This window comes from Ctenocephalides felis, unplaced genomic scaffold (genome assembly GCF_003426905.1).
Source record: "Ctenocephalides felis isolate EL2017-DRISC unplaced genomic scaffold, ASM342690v1 CF-g0.4_SCAFFOLD_01604, whole genome shotgun sequence".
Taxonomy (NCBI): domain Eukaryota; kingdom Metazoa; phylum Arthropoda; class Insecta; order Siphonaptera; family Pulicidae; genus Ctenocephalides; species Ctenocephalides felis.
The window spans coordinates 52909228-52933319 of NW_020537758.1; the positions used below are offsets into that span (position 1 = coordinate 52909228).

Sequence of the window (24092 nt, forward strand, 5' to 3'; positions counted from 1 at the left end):
AATATATTTTTGTAAGTTTTATATCTAAACAAAGTGCCTCATATTAATTTTATATAGATACTAATTATATTTATTATTAAAATAAGTGAATAAAAAATATTACTGCGCGCCCAGAATAATTATTATTGTGAATTGTAAATTTATATAGTGAGTGTTAGTGTTATATTTATATTATTTGATCGAAAAAAAAAACGAAATTCAAAAAATGGCTCAAGCCGATAATTTGAATGCCTTGAGAAGAAGCGGACGTCTGCCGGAGTTTCATCCGGGATTTATGCGTGAAAGGAGCTTTATTAGACCACCATCTCAATATCAGGTAATTAATTAATTATCACTAATTTTTTGTGATAACAATTTTTATTAGATGTTCAAAAATATGAGCAAAAATTTGTGCATTTTGTTTATCATTTATACATTATTGGTTATTATAAACTTACATTGAATGTATAATTATTCAATCAAATGCCGTAAGGATATTCTCTATAATACAGAAGATACTATTCTATTTATAAGTGAAGTCGTGCAAAACAGTTTTTCATGTTCTGCATTAATTTTAATTCGTTTTATCTACATATGTTACATAAATATGTTCATTATTTTAGAACACTTCAGATGCTGTAAGGGAATTTTTATATAAGTTGTCATAACATTTATTACACGAATATGGTATTAGCAATCTTGCTTTTTACGAATTGTGCTATTATTTGCAAATTGCATAAAAAATAGCCGAATAGGATAAACTTGGCCTTAAAAACAACTACAAGTAATTAATACATTTTAATATTCATGCCAATCTTATATATAAAAATAAAGCGCAAAATGTGTTGGTAAGCGCATAACTCAACAACGCCTGGACCAATTTGGCCAATTCTTTTTTTAAAATGCTCGTTGAAGTCCAAGGATGGTTCTTAAGCCGAAAAATCGAATAATTGCCGGAAAAACTCTAAAAACAGTCCTTTTTGTCACATACAAACGTTTTCGAACTAAAACGTAAAATCAATTTGAGCTTTATTGCTATTATACAAAGTTCATATTAAATTACAAGCACTCACTGTATACTCCTTCTAAACGATTATTCGATAAATCTTTTTGAAGTTTGTCAACGAAATTTTCTAGGATGTATGTGATTATAGGGTACTGGGATGTATGTGCAATATTGTAGAAATAAATGGAAAAAATTGAATTGAAAACAAATGAAAACTATCATCTGCCAAAAATTTCAATTTACTTATTAACCTAGACAATATTAGAATATGTATAATAAATTTATGATTATGAATAAGAAAAATGAAAAGTCTACATTATTATTGCCAAAAAAAACAGTTGAGATGTGCACATTAAGTGAAAAAATCCTTAAGCGATTTCGAGAAGGTAATAATGATTTGGGAATCCGTAAAAAATCGGTCAACAATAGAACGTTCAGTTGAAGTCCTACTCTTATAATATTACACTTGATTAATTTACTTTCGGAACAGTAATTCTTTTCGTAATCAATTTGCTTAAGAAATAATTTACATACAATGCATTTCGCATTCATAACATATTTATAACGTACACATTATATGCATGATGAAATAGTATGGGAGTAATTCAAAGATATCGAACGAATTCAAATTTGAAATTTTTCACTTTATATAAATATATAAATTTTAAGCAATATTAACATTATCCGAAGGTAGGTGACTTTTTAAAAACATATTTATATTAGTACTATAAATTTACAATTAAACTATATATGATGTGGGAGACTGTATGGTTGTGCAAAGTTTTTGTAGTGACAGTCGTCATACAGCTAAAGTACGCTTTAGCTTTATATTAAATTGGTTCTTTGAATGAATATAAACACATATACAGTTACATACAAGTATTTGAACTTGTATGTAATTGTTATGAATGCTAAACATATATGAACATTATTGTTATATACACACATGCGTAATAACTTATTCATTCATTATTAAACTAGTGGGGTGGGTGGCATCGTGCCTTAAGGCAAATTGCTTGAACTTCCCGTACCGTAACGAAATGTTCGAGGAATATTGAATGTTTTCAAATAGATTATTATAAATATTGTAACATTGTCTAATATTTATAAGAATTATATAAAGTGAAAGTTGCAAAGTTGAAATTATTTGTAAAGAATATTAGAACTATAGTCAGAATTAAAAATAAAATCTGAATTATTTTCGATATACAAAAAAAAAATAAAAAAAAAAAAAAAAAATGGAGCAAAAATTTTTTTTTCCAAAATCAATTATTTTGTTAAGACAAGCAGAAAGTTCTTTGAATCAATTGAATCGGACGCTTAGTTCTCTCAAAAACTGCCATTTTTTGTACATTTAGCTCTGTATCTCCGAAATGGCCGGGCCTGCCTTTGCGAAAAACTAATAACCCCTTCTCCCAATCATTACTAATTGAATGTTTTTTAGATCATTCAAATCGGATGCTCCGTTCACTCAAAAACTCGATTTTTATTTTCTGCACTCTTTGCTCCGTATCTCAGAAACGGCTGGACCTGCCTTCGCCAAAAACTAATCAGCTCTTTTCCCTATCAATAGGAATCGAATGTTTTTTAAACCATTCAAATCGGTTGATCCGTACGCCCGAAAACGTGGACGAAAATTTGTATCCATACATACATACACACACACACACACACACACATCCATTTTTTCTGAAGTATGCCAAAACGTTCAGAAACCTTCAAAACGTCGAGAAATGTAAAAATTTTCAATTCCGATTTTCGGCCCATTACAATAACTTACCCTACGGGAAGTTAATTATTACTTTTGCCATGTCATTGAACATTGAACTAATTGCTTGGGAGTGCCTGATGCCAAAACCTATATTATTATAGGCGTGACAAAATCATGTTACGTATCTGTGAATGTTAATTTACAATTTAACTGCATTTCTTGCTTAAAATTTGGCATGCCATACTTTAAACTTTATACGAGAATTAAGATTTAAATTTATGTAACGTTCAGTAAGCGTTTTTATCATCCTACAACTATAAAATAAATCTAATCGTAAGTTAGAGCAGCGTTTCCAAAAATCGAATAGATCACCATGCTATTTTTACTCTGAACAAACACGTTGGGAGGAACTCAATAATTACATAAATCTACCAGTTCTAAATTTATATATAAATATTTACTATTTTTGAATGGTTCGATAGTTTTTGCTTGAACGAGCGACTTCACTCATAGCCTCGTGTCAATTTGCAAAAAAATAATATGTAACTTATCACAGTAGTAATAACATTTTTTGTACTGCTTATTTTATGAACAAATTGCCCTTTTTATTTGATTTCGATACGATACGATTTCGAAGATCAAATTTCTGTGTATGATAAGATAAATATAGGAATAAGCATAGCAATAGAAATTAAAAAATTAAAATGTTTAGGGTAAATATCAGAAATATTTACCAAAGGCATTTGCATTGAATTTTAAAATGTTTTTTATATGTATATATATGCGTGCGTGTATGTCATGTATCAGCAGTTCTAAAATAAGTACAACCGAATGAACAATTAATTAAAATATTTTTTTTTCGTTTTTGTATAGAAATATTTTTTATTTGGTATTAATAGTTTTTATATTTATGAAAAATACAAAGGTTTAATAGTGTATCTTTTACCTGTAATTATTTTGTACAAGCGCATATCGTTTATTAAGTTCTTGAGATGCAATTTTAAAAATTGAAGACAAATATCCGCTATATATTATATAGCATCGATACTTTCATAAAAGTACTTCATTTAATTCATTTAATAATAATGGAGACTGTTATTTAGATATAATTTTTAAATGTTTAATTCAAAAAAAGTTTTCGCTTTAACTAAAAACTAATCAATCCAATGATATTTTTTAAACAGACTTGTAATATCTGTTTTGTATTAACAATAGTGCTCATTTCCAATGAAATCAATCACTTTTCGAAGGCCTATAATATTTTGAAAGTAATTAATTTTTAATTAATGTATCATCTCATACATACATTGTAGATATTGCTTCACGATAATTAAAAAAATAAAGCCTCATTGTATTTCATGTGACTTTTATTATAATTATCCATCGAACGTAACTTTCAAAAGAAAAATTTAAATATTTCTATATTAATTTGCTTTTGTTTAAAGGAAACTATAAAAATTCAGATTATTTTAGTTCATTCACATGGATTAAAATAGAATTCGATGGTAGGAATATTTTCAGTGTACCAAATGTTTCTGGTATGAGGTTGAAATGTATTTATAAAAACCTGAATGCAATTGTTCTCTGCATTGTGTCACATATTACAGTTAAAATTACTCTGTTGTTTAAATATATTTAAATTATATTATAAGCAATTAGTAAATTACTATTTGAATGATACAACATTTTTACTAATTACACATTTAGAATATATTAATGTGATTGGAAAAGTACAAATTTAATGTCTTTAATAATTTATAAAAAATGAAAAATAATAATATATAATATATTACATTATTACATTTATTACATATATTATTTAGACTAACTTATCAGTATCATTTTCACATGTTCTGACAAACTGATAATTCAAAATATTCGATATTTGAATTTATCGCTCTGGTATTGGTAACGCATTTCTAAAATATGAAACAAAACAAACATTTCCTATTTCCGAAAATAACAAAAGTATTGATGAATTCCCAAATATTTGAATTGATATTTCATTATTACGAATGAGATGTTTTTTAAGAATCAAGCATGGAACAAATTCAGCGCTAGAAGAAAATTTAATACTTTAAAATGATTTTTAGGTACGAAATTGATTGAAAGTGATTTTAATAAAATCACATTATTGTTATAAAAAATATCAGCAGCGATATATTATTAAGGATAAGTTTATTATTAAAATTGCATAAATAAATATATTAAAAATGTATTACTTTTTCTTAGTAGTAGCTTAAATGATAAAAAGCTTGAAATTTGAAGATAACAAACAAACGTATTTTAGAATTTTGAATGATATTTTACCTTAATTGAATTTAATAAATTTTTTGACTGTTTTGCTTGCTAATTTGTATTTGCAAAACCAGATGTATATGCAGTGCTGGATTTACAGTAGGGGCAGTCGGGGCTACTGCCCAGGACGGCAAATTTTCAGGGGCGGCAAAATTTGGATAGTGAAAAGAAAATTCTATACCATATAATTAACTCATTTTTTTAATGACATTTTTAATTTCAGGAAATATAATTAACAAAACACTATGCAAATGCATATGTATGTGAGTTGAAAGTTTAAGAAAAATATGTTCTTCAGATCTCGAGCTCTCTTAAGATGACGAATTTGTGCACTTCCAAGCTCATAGCGCCGAAAAAAATTAAATTAGTGGCGCATGGCATTGTGCCTTACGGCAAGTTACTGAAACTTTCCGTACTGAAAATTACATTTTATAAGAAGCTTTAAATTTTTTAAAAAAATGATAAAAATTGAATTTAAAAAACTTTTTTTATATTTCGAATTTTTTTGAAAATTATTAAATTACATTTATTAAAGTCACTAAAATTAAATTTTATTTGAATAATTCGATTTCTATTGATAGCGAGACGTGCTGATTAGTTATTGGCCAAGACGGGTCCAACTGTTTCGGAAATACGGGTCAAATTGCCAAAAATAATAATTCATTTTTTGAGAAACGGAACGTCCAATATCATTAAAAGAAATTCACATATATAGACAAAATGGAGAACTGATTAAATTTGTGGAAGGCAGATTAAGCATAAAAATGCCAATAAATTCTTCGAGTATAGTTAATTATTTACAACTGGATTGGATAACCAACTGGGTTGCAATCCATTCAGAAGCCAAGTAATAAAGTCAAAACAATTACTGAATGTCCTAATATGATATATTGTAATTAAAAGTATAACAAAAAAGGAATATTGGCCGCTATATTTACTCAGTAATTTTAAGGGCCCAGGCGTTCAGAAAAAAATGTTTTGTTAGTTATTGGAGTATGTTTTTAGACTATATAATATATTTTGAACTCACAAAGTAACAATTTAGTGTTACTTTATTCTACCTTAGCTTAACCAGCGCACACTCATTGAACTGTGCGCACAATTTTGTGTCGTTATAATCGAAGTACAATATGTTGATTTTGAGGTAAAATGTCAGAAAACTAATCATTTAATACCGGCGTAGCCTCAAAATATACTAAATATCCTGAAACTCAGGAATATATTTTGTTTTCTTCTCAAAAATTGCTGTATAAACATCCATGGGTAAAGATTTATACGCATGAGTATTCTAAATGCACAGAATTCTGTCACTGATTTTGATCACAGTTGACTAATATAAAATTCATTCTCTTCTAATACAATTTTCTTTTGTACGACGCACTTAATCTGTGATATGTTTATTAACTTCCCGTAGGGTAAGTTATAGTAATCATCCAAAAATCGAAATCAAAAATTTTCACATTTCTCGACGTGTGTGTGTGTGTGTGTTTTGTATGTCCGCGTTTTTTCGTCCACGTTTTCGGGCGCACGGATCAACCGATTTGAATGGTTTAAAAAACATTCGATTCCTATTGATAGGGAGATGTGCTGATTAGTTTTTGGCAAAGGCAGGTCCAGCCGTTACGGAGATATGGAGCAAAGAGTGCAAAAAATAGAAAGCGAGTTTTTGAGAGAACGGATCAACCGATTTGAATGGTTTAAAAAACATTCGATTCCTATTGATAGGGAGATGTGCTGATTAGTTTTTGGCAAAGGTAGGCCCAGAGGTTTCGGAGATACAGAGCTAAATTTAAAAAAAATTGCTGTTTTTGAGAGAACTAAGCGTCCGATTTAAATGATTCAAAGAACTTTCTGCTTTTTTCAACAAAATAATTGATTTTGGAAAAAAAAATTTTTTGTTTCTAATTTTTTTTTCAAAAATTTTTTTTGTAATTTTGGATTAAAAATTCAAAAAATCACCCAAGCTAAGCACAGTCTACGCGCCACTCTGGTACAAATGTTTACCCAAGTGCGTTTAGACTGTTTGTGTACTGGAGCACTTTTCCAATTTTGTGAAAATTATTGAAAAATGTGAAAATGCCGCCAAGCTGAGCACAGTGTAAGTGAAAATGTCGCACAGAATTATTTGCAAATGCGTTTAGACTGTGACTACGCGGGAGCACTTTTTCAATTTTGTGTAAATTTGGCAACTATTTTTTTTTTGAATTTGATTCGAAATGAAATGACGATTGTTAATGTTCTGCAGATGATAAATTGATTTATTTATAATTAACTTTCCATAGGGTAAGTAATCGCAAAAAAATCGAAAATGAAAATTTTTATATATCTTTTACGTTTCAGAGGTTTCTGAATATGTTGGCATACCTTGGAGAAAATTGATGTATGTGTGTGTGTGTGTGTGCGTGCATGTGTGTGTGTTCGGATACAAATTTTTGTCGGGAACACGGATTTCGGGAACGCGGATGAAGCAATTTGAATAATTCAAAAAATATTCTAGCCGTTCCGAAGATATGGGGCAAAAAGGGCCAAAAACGGTAACTCAGTTTTTAAGAGATTTGTATAGTTCAAAAAACATTTTACTTGTATTAACAAGATGAAGATTTGATCAAATTTTCATGAAGATAGGTCTAGCGGTTTCAGAGATCTAGTAAAAAAAACTAAAAAAAAATAACATTTGGCGGTCAACAATAATCATTAGACATTAGACATATGCATATCAAATTATCAGATATTTTATTGAGATTTTAACAATAAGTATAAGTTTTGTTTACATTCCTATAGGTTCCGTACCAATGTTTTTCCGTTAGACAGCGACGCGGCGCTTACGCGCTTTATATTTTGTCTCTATGCTGTTAAAGCAGTACGATTGCTTTGAAAAAAAGTTCAGATCTTCCAAAATATATCAAAATGAAGATAACATTTTTTCCAAAAAAAAATTTTTATAAAGAAAATTGTTTAAAATTTTTTTAAAAAAAAAAAATTTTTTTCAAAAAGAAGTAATTTTTTCCAATTTATAATTTCTAAAAAATCTTATTTTTTCGAAGTAAAATTTTTTGCAAAAATGTTAATCGTTTTTAAAAAAATAATAATTTTTGGCACGGGAAGTTCCAGCAATTTGCCTTAAGGCACGATGCCTTAATTGCCTTAAGACAGAATTCCACTTACAGCTAGTTTACTACTACTTTTACTAAGACGAAAATATTGTGCAGATTCAACTACATACAATATACAGAACTTATGCAAACAGCGATTATAGATGATTAAATGATCGAAGGCAACCTCAAATTCGAGACAAATTTATTTTTATACAGAATACTACAAATTTAACTCAAAGTCGATGCATAAATTTATATGGTCATTTTTGTGCATAATTTATATTTATATCTCTAATATAATATTTATTAAGGTTTTCGTTCGCTTTTAGTTTAAAATATTCATTTTTCAGATGAGGGATGGCGCAGCAAAAAGGCGTAGCGTTCACGGTCATGGCCCCGCACATCACTACAATCATCAACAAAGAGGCAAGCCATCTCTTGAAATCTATAGGCCCCCTAGTAAGTTTTCAACTACTGGGCTATTTTAAAACATTGTTTATCGAAAGATTTTCGTAAAATTTGTTATATGTATCACATATACAAACATCTATTAACACGTTAAATTAAAGTGGACTGAGATATTATCAACAACTAATTAATATCATAGTTATTCCTATTGCATTAATTTTAAAATTTAGTAAGTAAAAATATACATACCAAACCACGATGGAACAAAGCACGACAAACTTCGAAACACTATTATTTTAAAATAAGAAAACACTATTCTGAACAAAAACTGACTAAAAGAACACCTTGACTATTTGATGACTAATCCATCATTACCAAAACCGAACTGTTGTACAGAGGGTCAATACTACTGCAAAATGCATCAAAAACGGAAAAGGTCGTGTCGCAGACATAGAATTATTCTTGATAAAATTAATAATAAACTGACAGCTGTCATGTAATAGATGAGCAGAATTCACAGACCTTATAATACTGTATTATGAGGTCTATGGCAGAATTACGTTTCTTAACACTAGAGGTTGTCAAGTATTCAGTACTTCGTTTACCCCAATTATCTTAAATAAAATCAGAAAAGATTCAACAAATCTTTTGAGGTCACATTTTTTTCTCTTCTTTTTTTTTTCATATGTTCTGAAAACATAGAAAACTTGATTTGGAAAGTTTTTGTTCTATAAAAATAATAGTGTTTCGAAGATTTTGATGTAATTTTTTTCTGGTTTGGTATACTTATTAAAATTTTAATTATTGTTTTAATGTTTTTTTAATAATGCTATTAATTATGTAAAACAAAAAAAAATGTATTCTAGGTTCACTTATTAAGCCGATTATCCGAGAGAGTCTGATAAACGGGCATAATATGAGTAAAAAGATTTTGCTTTTTAACTTTAAACTTTTTTTAAAAAATTATAAAATCCATAAGTTTAGGCTATAGTCTTAGCATTCATTCAGTGAAACTAAACAAAATTTAGATTGTAACGATAGTGTATGAAAATTAAGAGTAAAACTAAGTCCAGAGATTGACACTGGTGTCATTTTTTTACCACATATAAAAAAACTTTTTTATAAATCAGCACAATATCTAGTTGACAAATTCAACACAATAATACTGTCTTTACAATAACAAAAACCACTTTCAATATCGAACGAGAAATGTGGTTTACTAAATTAACTGCTCAGATTGTGATTTAATATATATTGGTAAAACGAGCCATCATTTAATAAAATACCTGCAGCAACATAAAAACAATTCAAAAAATCCAAAATAATTTAAAACTATGATACATTTTGGGAAGAAAGTTTAATTCAGATCTATAACGATAAAATAATAAATAATGGGCTTTCTACTTTATAGTTATAACAAAGTTATAACAAAGAAAATGTGTTTCTTTGGATTGTGTTTCGAAGCTTATTAATCAATAAATATATGTGTATATACTCAAGTTTATATATTCAAACATCGTTAAAATATGCCTTACTATTTTATATTCATAATATTATTATTATAATAGATGTTCGTGTGGATGGTCCGAACAAGTTGAACGTCCATGCGAAAGAGTTTACGATGGCGATGGGGCAGCAACATAATCTGCAAACTTCAAGGTAACTGGATAATTTTAATCGATATTTATGACATTTATATTGTAAAAATTCCAAAACAAAGATAAAAGAAGAGTATGCCAAACATAGATAAAAAAAGTGCCTAAAACATGAGCAGAAAAAGAATATTATTGTTTTATAAAAAAATATGGCAATATCTAAGTGCTAAACATAATTTGTGAATATTAAATTAATATTGAAATTTATTGCATCTTGTTGCAAAAAATCAATAATAATGCATGGAAACAGCAATAAAATCACAAAGAAAACAAGGTCAATACACTAATAGTGACTGAATAAAAGCAGTTTAGCTAAGAGAAGTGAGATTCTGAACATATTAGTTTCAAAGTCTATAACTAAATGTAAATTAAATTTCGTTTTTAATTATTGATGTTGTTTTGTTGAAGATCAAGTGTAAACGTGCCATTTAATCAACATCAAATGCAGCATGGTTTACAACATTCGAAAAGTGCCAATATTATGGGACTCCGGCATCAGACAAATAATAATCATCATGGAATGAAGAACAACAACCGACAAATGTCTCCACAAATACCAACAATTCCACTTATGACTTCTGCATCAGCTCATATTATACAGGTAAATTTAAATAAATTTTTAATTTTCCAAGACTAACTATCTAATTGATAAAGCCATTTGAATATATCTGAAATAAAAATGTTTCCAATCAAATGATTTAAATTAAAATATGAATTTAATATATAAAAAGGCTAGATTGTAAAAGAAATTAGCAATTAGTTAATAATTTTAAGAATCATTGAGACCGAAATAACTCATAAATTGTTGTGATGAAAACATTCACATTTATACTTTTATCGTAAAGATAGATATTAGTATGTTGAATTATTAAAAATAATGAAGCCAATATGGCGGTTCTGAAGCCAATAACTGGATTTTTTATATGTAGGATATGTTATAACGTCCGAAATTATATAGTAGTTCAGCAGCTCCTATGAAATACATATATTGTTCAGTTACTCAATTGGTTAATAAATTATTTCTGTACAATGTTTTCTAGAAGATTTTTACATCAATTAGGTAAGAAAAACTCGTTACAAGGGGTGAAATATCCCCTATTCAATAAAAAAGAACGCACGCACGACCAAATTGTAAAGTACTTATTTCATGAGCACATATATTATGAGCGTTGATACAACGATTTGATACATTTAAAACCTAACATAAAATAAAATATAGTTTTAATTTGTTCAAAATATCCATAAAATATATAATATATATGTTCCAACATATTATTGGGATATTATCACAAGTCCTTAAGTCTAATAATAAATATATATTATACAATTGACGCTTAATATTTTTTAAATAGATCTTTTTGTTTTATAATTTCGCATAGTGTTTGGAATGTTTGGAATTTGGATTTAAAATACAAGTGACAATTAAGGAATCTTGTAAATACTTAATGTGTTGCAAATGCAGTTGCAGCTGCAAATGCAAAAAGAGAATAATCTCTAAAATTAATTAAAATGAGATGAATCTAAAAAATGGCAAGCATAAAGAAACGACAAATATAGTGTGAAATCAGTATTAATATATTTAGAAAATCATCAATTTTGATTTAAACATTTAACGATATTTAGTTATCGTTATATATTTGGGATATTATCTATATCGTTTGGGATATAGATAATATCCCAATAATATCATATATATGTATATATGATATTATTGGGATATTATCACAAGTTCTTAAGTCTAATAATAAATCTATATTATACAATTGATTCTTAATATTTTTTAAATAGATCTTTTTGGTTTATAATTTCACATAGTGTTTGGACTATATTAAAGATTTAAAACACAAGTGACAATTAAGGAATCTTGTAAATAGTTTATGTGTTGCAAATGCAGTTGCAGATGCAAATGCAAAAAGAGAATAATCTCTGAAATTAATTAAAATGAGATAAATCTAAAAAATGGCAAGCATAAAGAAACAACAAATATAGTGTGAAATCCAGTATTAATATATTTAGAAAATCATCAATTTTTATTTAAACATTTAACGATTGTATTGTTAAATTTTCGTGTGTTATACTCCAAAGCCATCGAGGGTTTAAGGAAGCTGCGAGATTGAAGATTTGTCTGTGATTTTTCTTAAGTAACAAAGTGATCACAAATGCAGCTTTTTGTTACATTTTACAGAGATTAAATTGATGAATTCTAAATAGATACTTTGATATTGTAATAAGAAAAATATTATTTGCAAGCGTTCTGAATCGATTCTAAAAATCAGAACAATTAATTGTTCTGAATTTAAAATGTCTGTTATTTAGAACACAAGTTGGGAGTGAAAAATTTCTATCGTTGACTCGTGTGAAAGCATCTTTAGCTCGTGTACAAATAGAATTCGCATTGGGCAACACTAAACAACTGCCTTGGTATGGCTACATAAGTTCAAGTCGTAAACAAGAGCTCGTAGCGGTACGACAGACGGAGCGCCATTTTATTTCTTATTTTGCAATCAAACCGTTGATTTGAACAAGTTTTAGTTAAGCTTTTTTCAACAATTATTTGAAGACATCTTATCTTTGACGCTTTTTTCGTTCGTTGCGGCGAGTTATATTCTGTGAAAATGTCTGATACCGAAACAAAATCTAAGAAGGGCGGCAAAAAGGCGAACTCTCCTGCCAAAAAACAAAAATCTCCTGCAAAGAGCAAAGCCAAAGCCGGTAAAGCAGCTACTAAATCCCCTGGAAAAGTTGGAAAAAGGGGGCGCCCAAAGAAAATATTGACATCTGCTCAACAAGAAAAAGTGCAGAAAACTTTAGCTGAGAAAGAAGCCAGAAAAGCGGCAGGAGTAGTCAAGAGAGGAAGACCAAAGACCAAGAAGTGATCTGGAAAAATGTAGAACTAACTCAATTACGATGTATAAAATGGAATATTTTATGATTAGACTGATTTTATATTTATTTTGATAACATTATTTGAACTTTTATTTTGTAATGTGTATAATGATTGTGTTAATAAATGCCAACTACTTATAGTACAAACCAGCCGTTTAATTACTTATTCACATTGTGTGATTCATTGAAGTATTACTTATGAGTGAAAAAGTATCTAAATTTGTTTGTAAGTTTTACTCACACAATCTATTAATGTTGCTGCTTGAATTACTTTTCTTATAAAGTTTATTCTTAATGGTACTTAAAGTCATTCCTGCACGTTATGTACGACATTTACTTTGCAATTTAAGAAAAAGTTATATAGAAATAAGAATTGAGTATGTAGTCTTGCTGATAATTTCAGAAGACATGTTGAAGAAGAATTTTTAATATTTATTTTTCTTCATAAGAATACACCGAAAGTTCACTTCAAGTTAGAGCAAACACCAATAGCAAATGGAGTGGAAAACAAAGTAACAATACCTGGTGGTCTTCAACGATCTAAAAGCATGTCTGCTGCAGATTCGCTAGCTAGGAGCTTATCATTAGGACTCGACATTAGCTCAGATGTTCCTAATTTAGGTCCCTTTCCTGCAGAAATAGAGGAGATAATTACATTGGCTTGTGAAGGTATGATTTTTAATCAATATTTTTGATGGTATTGAAAAAATTATGATAAGCAACTTAATAATAATTGCAATACAATATATATTTAATAATTAATATAATTTAATATTTCAATTTATTAATTACAGATCCAAATCAGTTATCTGCTAGAGCTCTAATCAATCTTTCAAATAGTCTGATGCAACGTGCTGTAGAAAGTCAAAAGTATGCTCTTCCAGCAGCTAGACTTTGCATAAAAATTATAGCGAGTGAAAAAAAAGAAACATTCTTGGAAACACTTATAAATACATGCAGACAGTGGTACCAAGAAAGAGACAAGGTTTGCAGACAAAAAAATAAATCTAATGAAAATAATAATTATTTTTTTAATAACTACCATAAAATAATAATTATTTGTTATTAACTACCGTAAATGACAATATTAGTATTATATTTTCTTTCTTTATTCAAGATTTTACGTCTCTCAGTTAAAACAAAGTCTCGTACAAGATTTACAGCATTCATGGCCTTCTTGATGGAAATGTTTTCTCAGTTGAAGAGAAGGCAATTGCAATTAAAAACCCAATGTGATGGAATTTCACCACCTATGGTGTTACTCACTTTATTGTGCAAATCTTGTGAAGAATGTGTGAAGCCACCGATCTCATCTTTGTCAGAGGTATAATTTTCATAATGCTACTGGATTATATGTGATATATTATGATAATATGTAGAAAATAAGTTATTTAATAGATGTTTTTGAATTTGTTATTAAAAATATTTAACCGTTTTTAAAAAATTGCTATAAACATGTTTTACTTTATTTCCTTATAGTGACTATATTTAAAGAAAATCGAAAATTTTATAAATATATTGAATGTACAGAAAAATTGTTTTGGTCCACAGATCGAATGTCTCTTTTTGTATTAACATGCATTGGAAGAGATCTGGAAATTCATATGCCAAATCAGCTTGACAACTTTTGCGTCAAGTAAGAGATGCTTTCTTGAGTACATCTATGGAACCTGGTATTAGAAAACGCTTCTTCAACTCATTGAACTTCAAGCATCACATTGGCAACTGCCGGGATCTACAGTTTTATATTATTATCCTTCCACTAAATAATATGATGGAATTATGCATATTTTAGTTGTGTAATAGAAATTGATAATTTATGCCATTTTTAGTCTAGATGTTATTTGAGTTTTTTAACTTAAAATTAGGTTTTATTTAGGTATCATTTTGAACCTAAAATGTTATGTCATTTATGATTTTATCTTTGTTGCAAATATATGCTTTATGATTAATAAATCAAAACAATGCAATATTCATATAATATATCAATTTTCTTTCACTAGTGCATATTTTTACTACTCAATTGGCAATCTAAATTTCTTTTTGAAATAGACGTATCTTTATTTTATTAAATTGAATTATTTGATATTAATTAATAAATCATTATTATATTGTTATACATTTTACCGTTTATTGATTATAAATGGATAAAATTGTGTTACATAGAAATTCCCAAATTTTTACTAAATTTATGATCTTAGATACTAGGCTTTATGCACAATGCTTACTTTAATTTTTTTAAACTGATACTTCCTAAATGCTAAATACATAAACAGATGTAAAAAAATAGTATTATTTTCTTTAAAAAAATTAATAGGCCGTATAGTGTGAACTACTAAAAATGGTAAAAAAAAAATTTCTTTATACTGCTTACTTGGAAGAATATTGTATTGCAATTGTTTATTCGATGTTGAAATATATTTGATACTATCTGCAACTAATTCGCTGAATTAAAAATAGTAAATTGACTTTCAATTTGTTATTCATACGTTTTTGAATTTTTGATGTGTTCAGTTCATCAAAATTATATATTTTTTTTGTTTTACACAATGAATACCATTATAAAAATATCAAATCATTTCTTTAATATTGAAATATATTCAATAAGTAATTATATCTTGTTCAGTAGAAAAGCTTTTCTCAAATAAGTCTTCAGTGAATAAACATTTAGAAAAAGCAGCGGTTTCCTCTACGAAATATTTTTAATTTAAAACGCGCGCCGAATACTTTCAGTTCCAACATCATTAAAACAATAGCTTGACCAACTGCAAAAATTAAAATGAAATAATTTCATTCTGAAAACAACATGGCTGAGAAGAAACGGGGAAAAAAGCGCAAAGATGTATGTAGTTTTTTATTATATTAATTAAACTAAAATTTCATCATTAAAATTCATAACGAGTTCAGTATAAATAATTCAAGTCATATTTTTATGGATAAATCAAGTGTTATGACATTGCTTTAATAGATGACGTTGTTAATGATGACATTTACAACTTTTGCTATTTAACTATTTTATAAACAGTGGATCTTCTAATATATTTGTAACATGTAGCTATAGTTAACCAAAATAATATTTGGTATAATTTCTCTATTTTATACGCCATAACTTTAAAAAATCTGCAAACAAATATCTAGTTTGACATAACGGTATCGTGTTATTTACATCGTACACATATGTTGGAAACCACGGGCGTCACAATGACAGCTATCTTAATAAGATTTTATATATAAAAATGCCGTCTATCAATAAAATTAACTCATACAGAAATTATGCTATTTTTATTTATACTTTAATTACAGGAATACACAGGCCCAGGAGGTACTCCCGAAGAAGTGGAAAAACCATCAAAGGATGAATATACAATAGCAAAATGGTTACGTAAAAATGTTCCAACAAAAAAAACTAAATTTATTAACCATAATGTGGATATTTTACTTGTAAGTATTCATTCGTGTTAATAAACATAAAACCTTTTTACAAAAATAAACATGTAACCACTTGAATTGAATAAGCATAGATGAGAAATTATTTCGAAAGCACTATATTTGATTGCTTTTTATGTCTGATATTTTCTTGCAGCGAGCAAAGCTCTTGATGCTTTAATGGCATCAAAATTTGGTGGTGAAGATGCTTTACTTCCAACTCGAGAATTTGCTATTGAATTTATGAACACAATGCTCCGCCATAAATTTTTCCATCGAGCTGTGAAGGTAATTTTCTAATATTCTAAAATTTTATATATAAGACAAAACATAAATTTTATTATGCTGATTATTTATTGTAGGTTCCTGTATCAGAGCAGGAATTGAAAAATCGTAAGAAGGGTGATAAAAGTGGTAAGAAACCAAAAGAATCGAAAGAGAAAAAAATTGAGAAACCTGAGTCACAAACGGAAGCACAGAATAGCAATGCTGAAGGAAAGGATAAGATGGTATATTGTAAATAATAACAAAAAAAATATTAATAATGAGAACTCATGACCTTATTTAATTTTTGTATAGTAGTGAATCTTTTACATAAGTAATTATTTGTTTTAGAGCTTGGAACCTGAGAAGAAAGGAAAAACGTAAGAGAAAGATACGCTTAGAAATGCATTTGCATCAAGTGTTTGTTGATGGATCGGAAGCTTATGTTTGGATATATGACCCTATTCCTTTACATTATTGGATATTTGGAACACTTTTGGTATTAGGTGCGATGGAGTTTGCTGTTTCCACTTTGGCCACCAACAGTGAGGTGAGTATGAATCTGATAGTAATGATGTAATATGATTTAATTTGATAATGAGTTCTATGGTTATAATTAGGAAAGGAGTGTATTATTTAAGTATAGCAGCTGCAGGATTTTTGGTATTCATAATTGCATTAACTATTATACGTTTAATATATTCTGTATAATTGGGATCATAACACTTGGTAAACATCATTTATGGCTATTTCCAAATTTAACAGAAGATGTTGGGTTCTTTGCATCATTTTGGCCTCTATATATAAGGTAATCTTATATTTAATAGATACTTTAATTTAAAATATGATTTGATTCCAGAGAGTTTTTCATTGTGTATCTAATTTTACAATCGTATTACAAATGTATGCACTTTTAGTTATTATTTGATATCTAATATTCAATACTATCATGACAATAATATAATTAAGAATACTTAATTTTTATATTACAGTATGAATATAAGGAGGTGAAGCATTAGAAAATACTAGTAAAAAAAAGAAAAAGAAAAAAGATAAATATAGTGACACCGAAGATGAAGTCCGAGAGAAAGAAATAAATATATCTAAGCAAACTGTATCTGAGCCTGTTGAAAGTCAAGATAATGAATGCCAGCGGTATGGACGTTCAATAATTGCTTTTTTATAATGATGTTTATTTATAATAATAACTTTGTATATTTTTTAGACTTTCTTCTCCTACAATTGAAGTGACACCTGTGGAACCATCAGAAAGTGAATCAGAATCATCACAGAGATCATCAACTGGTAAAGACTTTGAAATGGTTGACGCTAATGAAGTTGATACCTCATAAATTATCATGATTAATTAATACAATATAGATTAAATAACATGGAGTCTTTCAGTTATCAGTTATGAAGATGTAATGAATATAAATATTGTGTTTGTAGCCCTGTGGATAGTTTTATATCAGCACAAAATTTGTTGCTATATCACACAATTGCATTTCACAACACATGTTATTTTGAATATGTATCTAATATGTAAAATATTTTTAAAAGGATCTATGTATGTATATTATTTGATATAGGCAATTAAATAATTTTTTATGAATATGGATATATCAATGTTTTGTTTTTGGTTCTTGATGGAATATGAAGTATTTAAATAATACTACATTCATATAATAATTATTGAATAATGGGTGGTACTGCCTAGAGTAGGTCTGTGAGCGTAGTTAACTCTAACTTTATTTAAAGGAAGATTAGTTTGAAAGATTCCCTCCAGCTTTCCATTTCACACTGCAGTCCCAAAATGGCTTTTTCAAATGAACATTTTTGATTTATATTTTTCAGGTAAAAATGGACATCCCTGTTCAATGTCAGGTTGTCCAGAGAGAGGTTTAAACTCACAACTCGACCGTATGAGTCAGTACGTTTGTACTGCTGCATCATTCAATTAAAAAATATTTGGCGTTTATAGTATTTTTGAAGATTTTTCATTTAAGTAAAGAATCAATGGACAAATGTTACTTATTGTTCGTATAAATGCAATACTAAGCTCAGTTCGGACAGGTATGTGCTTTAGCTCTAATTTTGAATCACTTTGTTCCAAAATTATGTTTTATCATTAATGCATTACTATTAAAACTAAATTTTCAGATTAATTGTCAGTGCAAAATATTAAGGCACATAAGGGAAGAAGCAATGTATCTATAATGTTAAGAACATTACATTTATTCCAGAAATATTAGTAGTATACTCTTCTTTTTATTATGAGTAGTACCCGAATTTCCCAGAAGTACATAATTTCGATTTTGCTTCCTAACTGAAACTACTTATTCATTATCACTGACACATTTATTCAAAGTTTATAGTTCAAAATGGTGTCCAAACTCATTTTTCATATTGGTTGGTCTGTTTGTCAACTAATATTCACAAGATCACTAATTCTCATACCCATCAAAATGAGATGTTGAAAATAATTTAGAACAGTAATATTTATAATGCATCTGAACCATCTGATTTAACATTTCTTTTGAGAATAAAACCTTCTATAGTTCAGTTTGTAGAGCGGTGGACTGTATTGAATTTGAAACAACATCAAAGTAGTAAATGAAGTAAATATGAATGAAAACAAACTCAAAAAGAAGTGAATATTTTTATTCAATTTTTATATATAGACTTAGGTTAAAGTTTTGGATGGTGTAATATAATTTCAATATACATTTTTGAATTTCGTATTCAAAATATCCGCCGTTCATCAGAATCGTTTAAAATATATGTTTGGTGGTTCGCTCATTCGATGACGCCACGTTAAAATGAATAACTCTGAATCGTGTGCTAGATGTCATAAACGCATAACAACAAAGTTGCACAATAAATGCTTTACGAAAATTAAATGTAAAAGTGACTAGAAGACCTTCTAAAATGACATATTCTTCGTAGTGGAATGATTAATAAATTATTATAAATTACTTGTAACGATTTAATTAAAATTTGCGCAGTGGCGGAATGTGCACTTTCTCCACATGCTAAGATAAATGACATATTTAAAACTATTGAGTAATGGTATTCTCAGGTTTAGTTTGAAAACTGGTAATACTCATAATGACAAAAGCTAAAGATTTTAGCTTCTTGGATAAACCATTGAATACTGTTTATTTTGATTCTCCATCACACACTGGTACGTTATTATCTGGTTTACATGAATTATGGAAAAAAGGTCAACTCTTGGACATAACATTGTTAGCAGAAGGAATTGCATTTAAGGTAATAGGTGTATACATAAAAGTTTTAAATTTACCAACATTTGGTTTTATCAATGTATATATTTCCAGGCACATAGAGCAGTTTTAGCATCATGTAGTGATTATTTTCGAGCCATGTTTACTGATGCCATGCTAGAAGCAAGACAAAGTGAAATTAGTTTGAATGGAGTTACAGCAAATGGAATTAAATTATTATTAGATTACGCTTATACATCACGATTAGCATTAAATTTAGCTAATATACAAGATGTTTTATCGGCTGCTAGTCATGTTCAAGTAAGTGCTATATATGTTACATTATAAAAATAAAATAATTTATAATATAAATATATTATACTTTTTATATAGACTTTATTTACTTTATACATACACAAATTATTATATAGGTATACTAATAATTTATTGCTGCAAATATAATTTGTTAAAAGTTTATTAACTAATGTTTTTGTGTTGTAATATGTGAACTGATTGAAATTGAATTTTTGTTTTGTTTCGTAGGTTGATGCAGTTGTCGAAGCATGTTCTAATTATTTGCAGTCTCAATTGGATTTAGAATTGTGTCGATATTGTAAGAACAATAGTGTAACAATAGCTGAAACTTATTCACTTGCTCAACTAAGACACAAAGTTTATAGGTAAATAAATTTGATTATGAAATGAAATTTGGTTAAAATTTTATATGAATGTATATTTTATTTCAGATTTATGAGTGGACATTTACAAGAATTTTCTGGTTCTAGTGAATTTCAGTGCTTATCATTACAACAACTTGAACATTATTAGTTTGTGATTTTCGGTGGATTGCCCAGAAAAAGAAGTTCTAAAAATAGTTTTAAAATGGTTGAGAAATAGGGATCCAATGGAGTAAGTTATATACAGTGTAAACAGTAGAAGTTTCTATTAATTTGATGAAATAATAACAAAAATAATTGCCAATTTATGAACAATTAACATTAAAAATAACTATATATCACACTTTGTGATCTAAAACATAATTTTTATACAAGTAGACTCTTCATTATACTCAACAGTTTTAATATTGTTTTATTTATTAAAATAAATTACTCTGTACATGTAAGCTTTTTAAGACATTACATTTAATATTGCTGTGTAAACATAATTTATATGATAAGTTATTAATAAACTCATTGCTAGATACTCCTCTTTTATCTATGGATAAAATATAAGAAATTTTAATTCTATAAGAAGTATTTTTCAATTTTGATACATTTAGTAAAATATTTTAGTATAAATATTTAGTAAATTTAGTTTTTATAACTTATCTAAGGTAAATGATTTTGCAGAGCACAAAAATATGCACAAGCATTGCTTCAGAGAGTACATTTTTCTGAAATTCAAAGATGGGAATTAGACTCAATATTAAAAGACCAATTTATATATGGTCATGCAGCATCAAAATGCCTTTAACTGAACAATTTTATGCCGAATGGTTCTTGCAGAAGCTTATCGACAGACAATACCCCAGGTATGTATATTACAATAATATGATCCAGATAAAACTTAATATTGTTGAAAAAGTTTCAAAGTTTTTATTCAATTTATAAGTTTTATTTCTTCATACTTTACAAAATTAATGTAACCAAATTTATAGGTCTCAACCTTAACAGAAGAAATAAAAGATATACCTCTTGTTAATTCGAGAGGTATGGAACTAGCTGTGATAAAAGTGGGAGGTTTTGGGATAGGTGGGATTACAAATGAAATAACATATTTCTTACCTAGCGTTGGAAAATGGAGACACCTTACCTCAATACCCCATGTTGAACAATGTAATTTGGCACTGCAGTTCTAGACAATAAATTATTTGTTGTTGGTGGTTGCTTCAATCAATTACTGCAAGAAAATATACATCCTTTTGGATTCTGTTACAGTCCTAGATCAAATAAATGGACTACAATGGCGCCCATGCAAAGGGAAAGATGTAGATTTTTCTTGAATGTAGCTTCAGGGCGATTATATGCTATAGGGGAGTTAGTGAAATGGATGATTTGGAAAATGTTGACGAAGAAGTCAGTGCCTGTGAGAGTTACGATCCAGTTACTGATACATGGTTCAGTTTCAGACCCCTGCCTCAATTTAGAACTCAGCATGCTGGTGCTAGTTGGCCTAAAAGTGATGCTAGTTCTATTTTCATATCAGGAGGATTGAAAGAGATATGGTCTTGTCGTCTATGGTTCGGTGGGTAATTTTTAAATATATTAAATTAAAAGAATCGAAGTAAACCTGTTATGATGTTGATTTTAGGCAAATCAATAGACTTTAACAAGTTAACAATAGTTTTGTATATTCATTATTTTAAATACTTATTTTGTTTATTTTTGCAGATATGATATATTTGAAGATATTTGGGAAAACAAAGCATCAATGTTAACTCCGAGAGCAGATCATGTTATGCTTTTGATTGGAAATAACTTATATGTCTGTGGTGGTTGGTATGAAGACACAGAAACTGGAAATCGTGTATTAGTCGATACAATTGATTTATATGATGTCAGCACTAATGTTTGGGGAAACCATCACCAGAGTTCCTACACCTAGATATCATGCCGGAATTGTTGCAGTAAATACAAAAAATATTTTATAGGTGGGTTTCATAGTGATGTTATGTTTGATAGAGTTACAGCAGCTATTGAGTGTTATGATATTGAAAGCAAACAATGACAACAGCTGATAAATATCCTCAAGATATTTGGGAACATACTTGTGTAACATTGTATATACCAAGATGTAGGGACGATATGGAGGTAATGAAAGATAATCAAGAGCAGTCATAATGTTTGTTTGTGTTAAAATGAATTAACATTGCAAATTTTTGTCTGCAAACACATATAAAATTTGGAGTGGATTATATGATGCCGCATGGTATATTGTCGATTTATATATTATATATATATATATATATGATCAGAACATTAAATGTTCGATGATATCTGTAAACTTGTATGCTATGAATGGGCAATAGTTTTTTCTATTATTACGAAGTATAGATTGGGATTAATAGATTTTACAAATTTATACTCAAATTTTATATTTCATTCTATGATAATTTTTGTTCAAAAGATAGCATTTTTATTATTATTCAAAATCATTCCCATTATCAAATACAATTAATCACTAAATCTTGACAATTGCTAGGTGATAATAGCGAGCAATGTTAATTGATACATAACTTAAATAAAACATACATTTATTCAATGTATCATGCTGCATCAAATTATCACGCTCATGATCCAAAGTATGAACACTTTCAGACTTACATAACTGCACATCTGCATTTTATATATATCCACATTTTTGTGCAAACACTTTCAAACCGCATATACATAAATACAAATATGTATAGTATTGTGCCATTTATAGCACTATTATTATTTTAATCTATATTAATTCAAAACAAGATCTTGCAATTGAGTACTTGCCTTCTTTTATGATGCACCTACAAATTATTTATTATATTATATAATTGAAAAAATAATTAAAAAAGTATTGTATATAGTTGTTGAAGCATCTATTGTTTTTTTGTGATATAGAAATCTTGCCTATGGTGTTTAAGAGATAATGGAAATATTTATTCACATTTGTTATTAAAGATATATAATATTACATTTGATATTGACTGTTTATAATTGAAATATAAGCCATGTTACAGATATAATTTTTTTATGTATTATTGTGTTTTATTTGATATGTTTATTATTTTTCTTATGAAGACATTACAAACAACAGGAAAAATGCAACAGTTTGAATGACTCAATGAGTGTATAAGTTGCTACAAATTATTTTATTCATATTTTGTAAATTCGTTATTTTGAATATACATAATTTATTATATACTAGAGGTCAAAATTCTAATAAAAGCAATCAACTTTGTAAAAATATTTATAGTGGCTTCTCTCGTCTTATTTAAAATTTCGCGCCATAAACGCTGTAAAGAATTGATTTAAATTATGAGTTGGGCGCGCCGCGGTGTGAAGTTGCCTGCGCATTCGAAGCCATGGCTCCAAGTCTCTGTAGTGGCATCTCTGGCTAGTTTAATCTCACTTTCATTGGTGGTGGTTGTGCTATTTTGTCATA

General features: G+C 28.2%; 1 protein-coding gene and 2 pseudogenes across 1 annotated transcript; all 3 read left to right on the forward strand.

Moving 5' to 3' along the window:
- Window positions 1-205: 205 nt before the first annotated feature.
- LOC113373943 lies at window positions 206-14808 on the forward strand (annotated as a pseudogene).
- A 988-nt stretch (window positions 14809-15796) lies between these two features.
- LOC113373944 (translocation protein SEC62-like) lies at window positions 15797-18080 on the forward strand. Its single transcript, XM_026614209.1, is given in 11 exon segments — window positions 15797-15880; window positions 16342-16469; window positions 16608-16752; window positions 16827-16980; window positions 17082-17241; window positions 17243-17278; window positions 17349-17422; window positions 17425-17532; window positions 17719-17727; window positions 17730-17883; window positions 17954-18080. Coding segments are annotated over 11 exon segments (1131 nt in total). The 5' UTR covers window positions 15797-15844.
- Window positions 18081-19729: 1649 nt separating this feature from the next.
- LOC113373945 lies at window positions 19730-22871 on the forward strand (annotated as a pseudogene).
- The last annotated feature ends 1221 nt before the right edge of the window (window positions 22872-24092 follow it).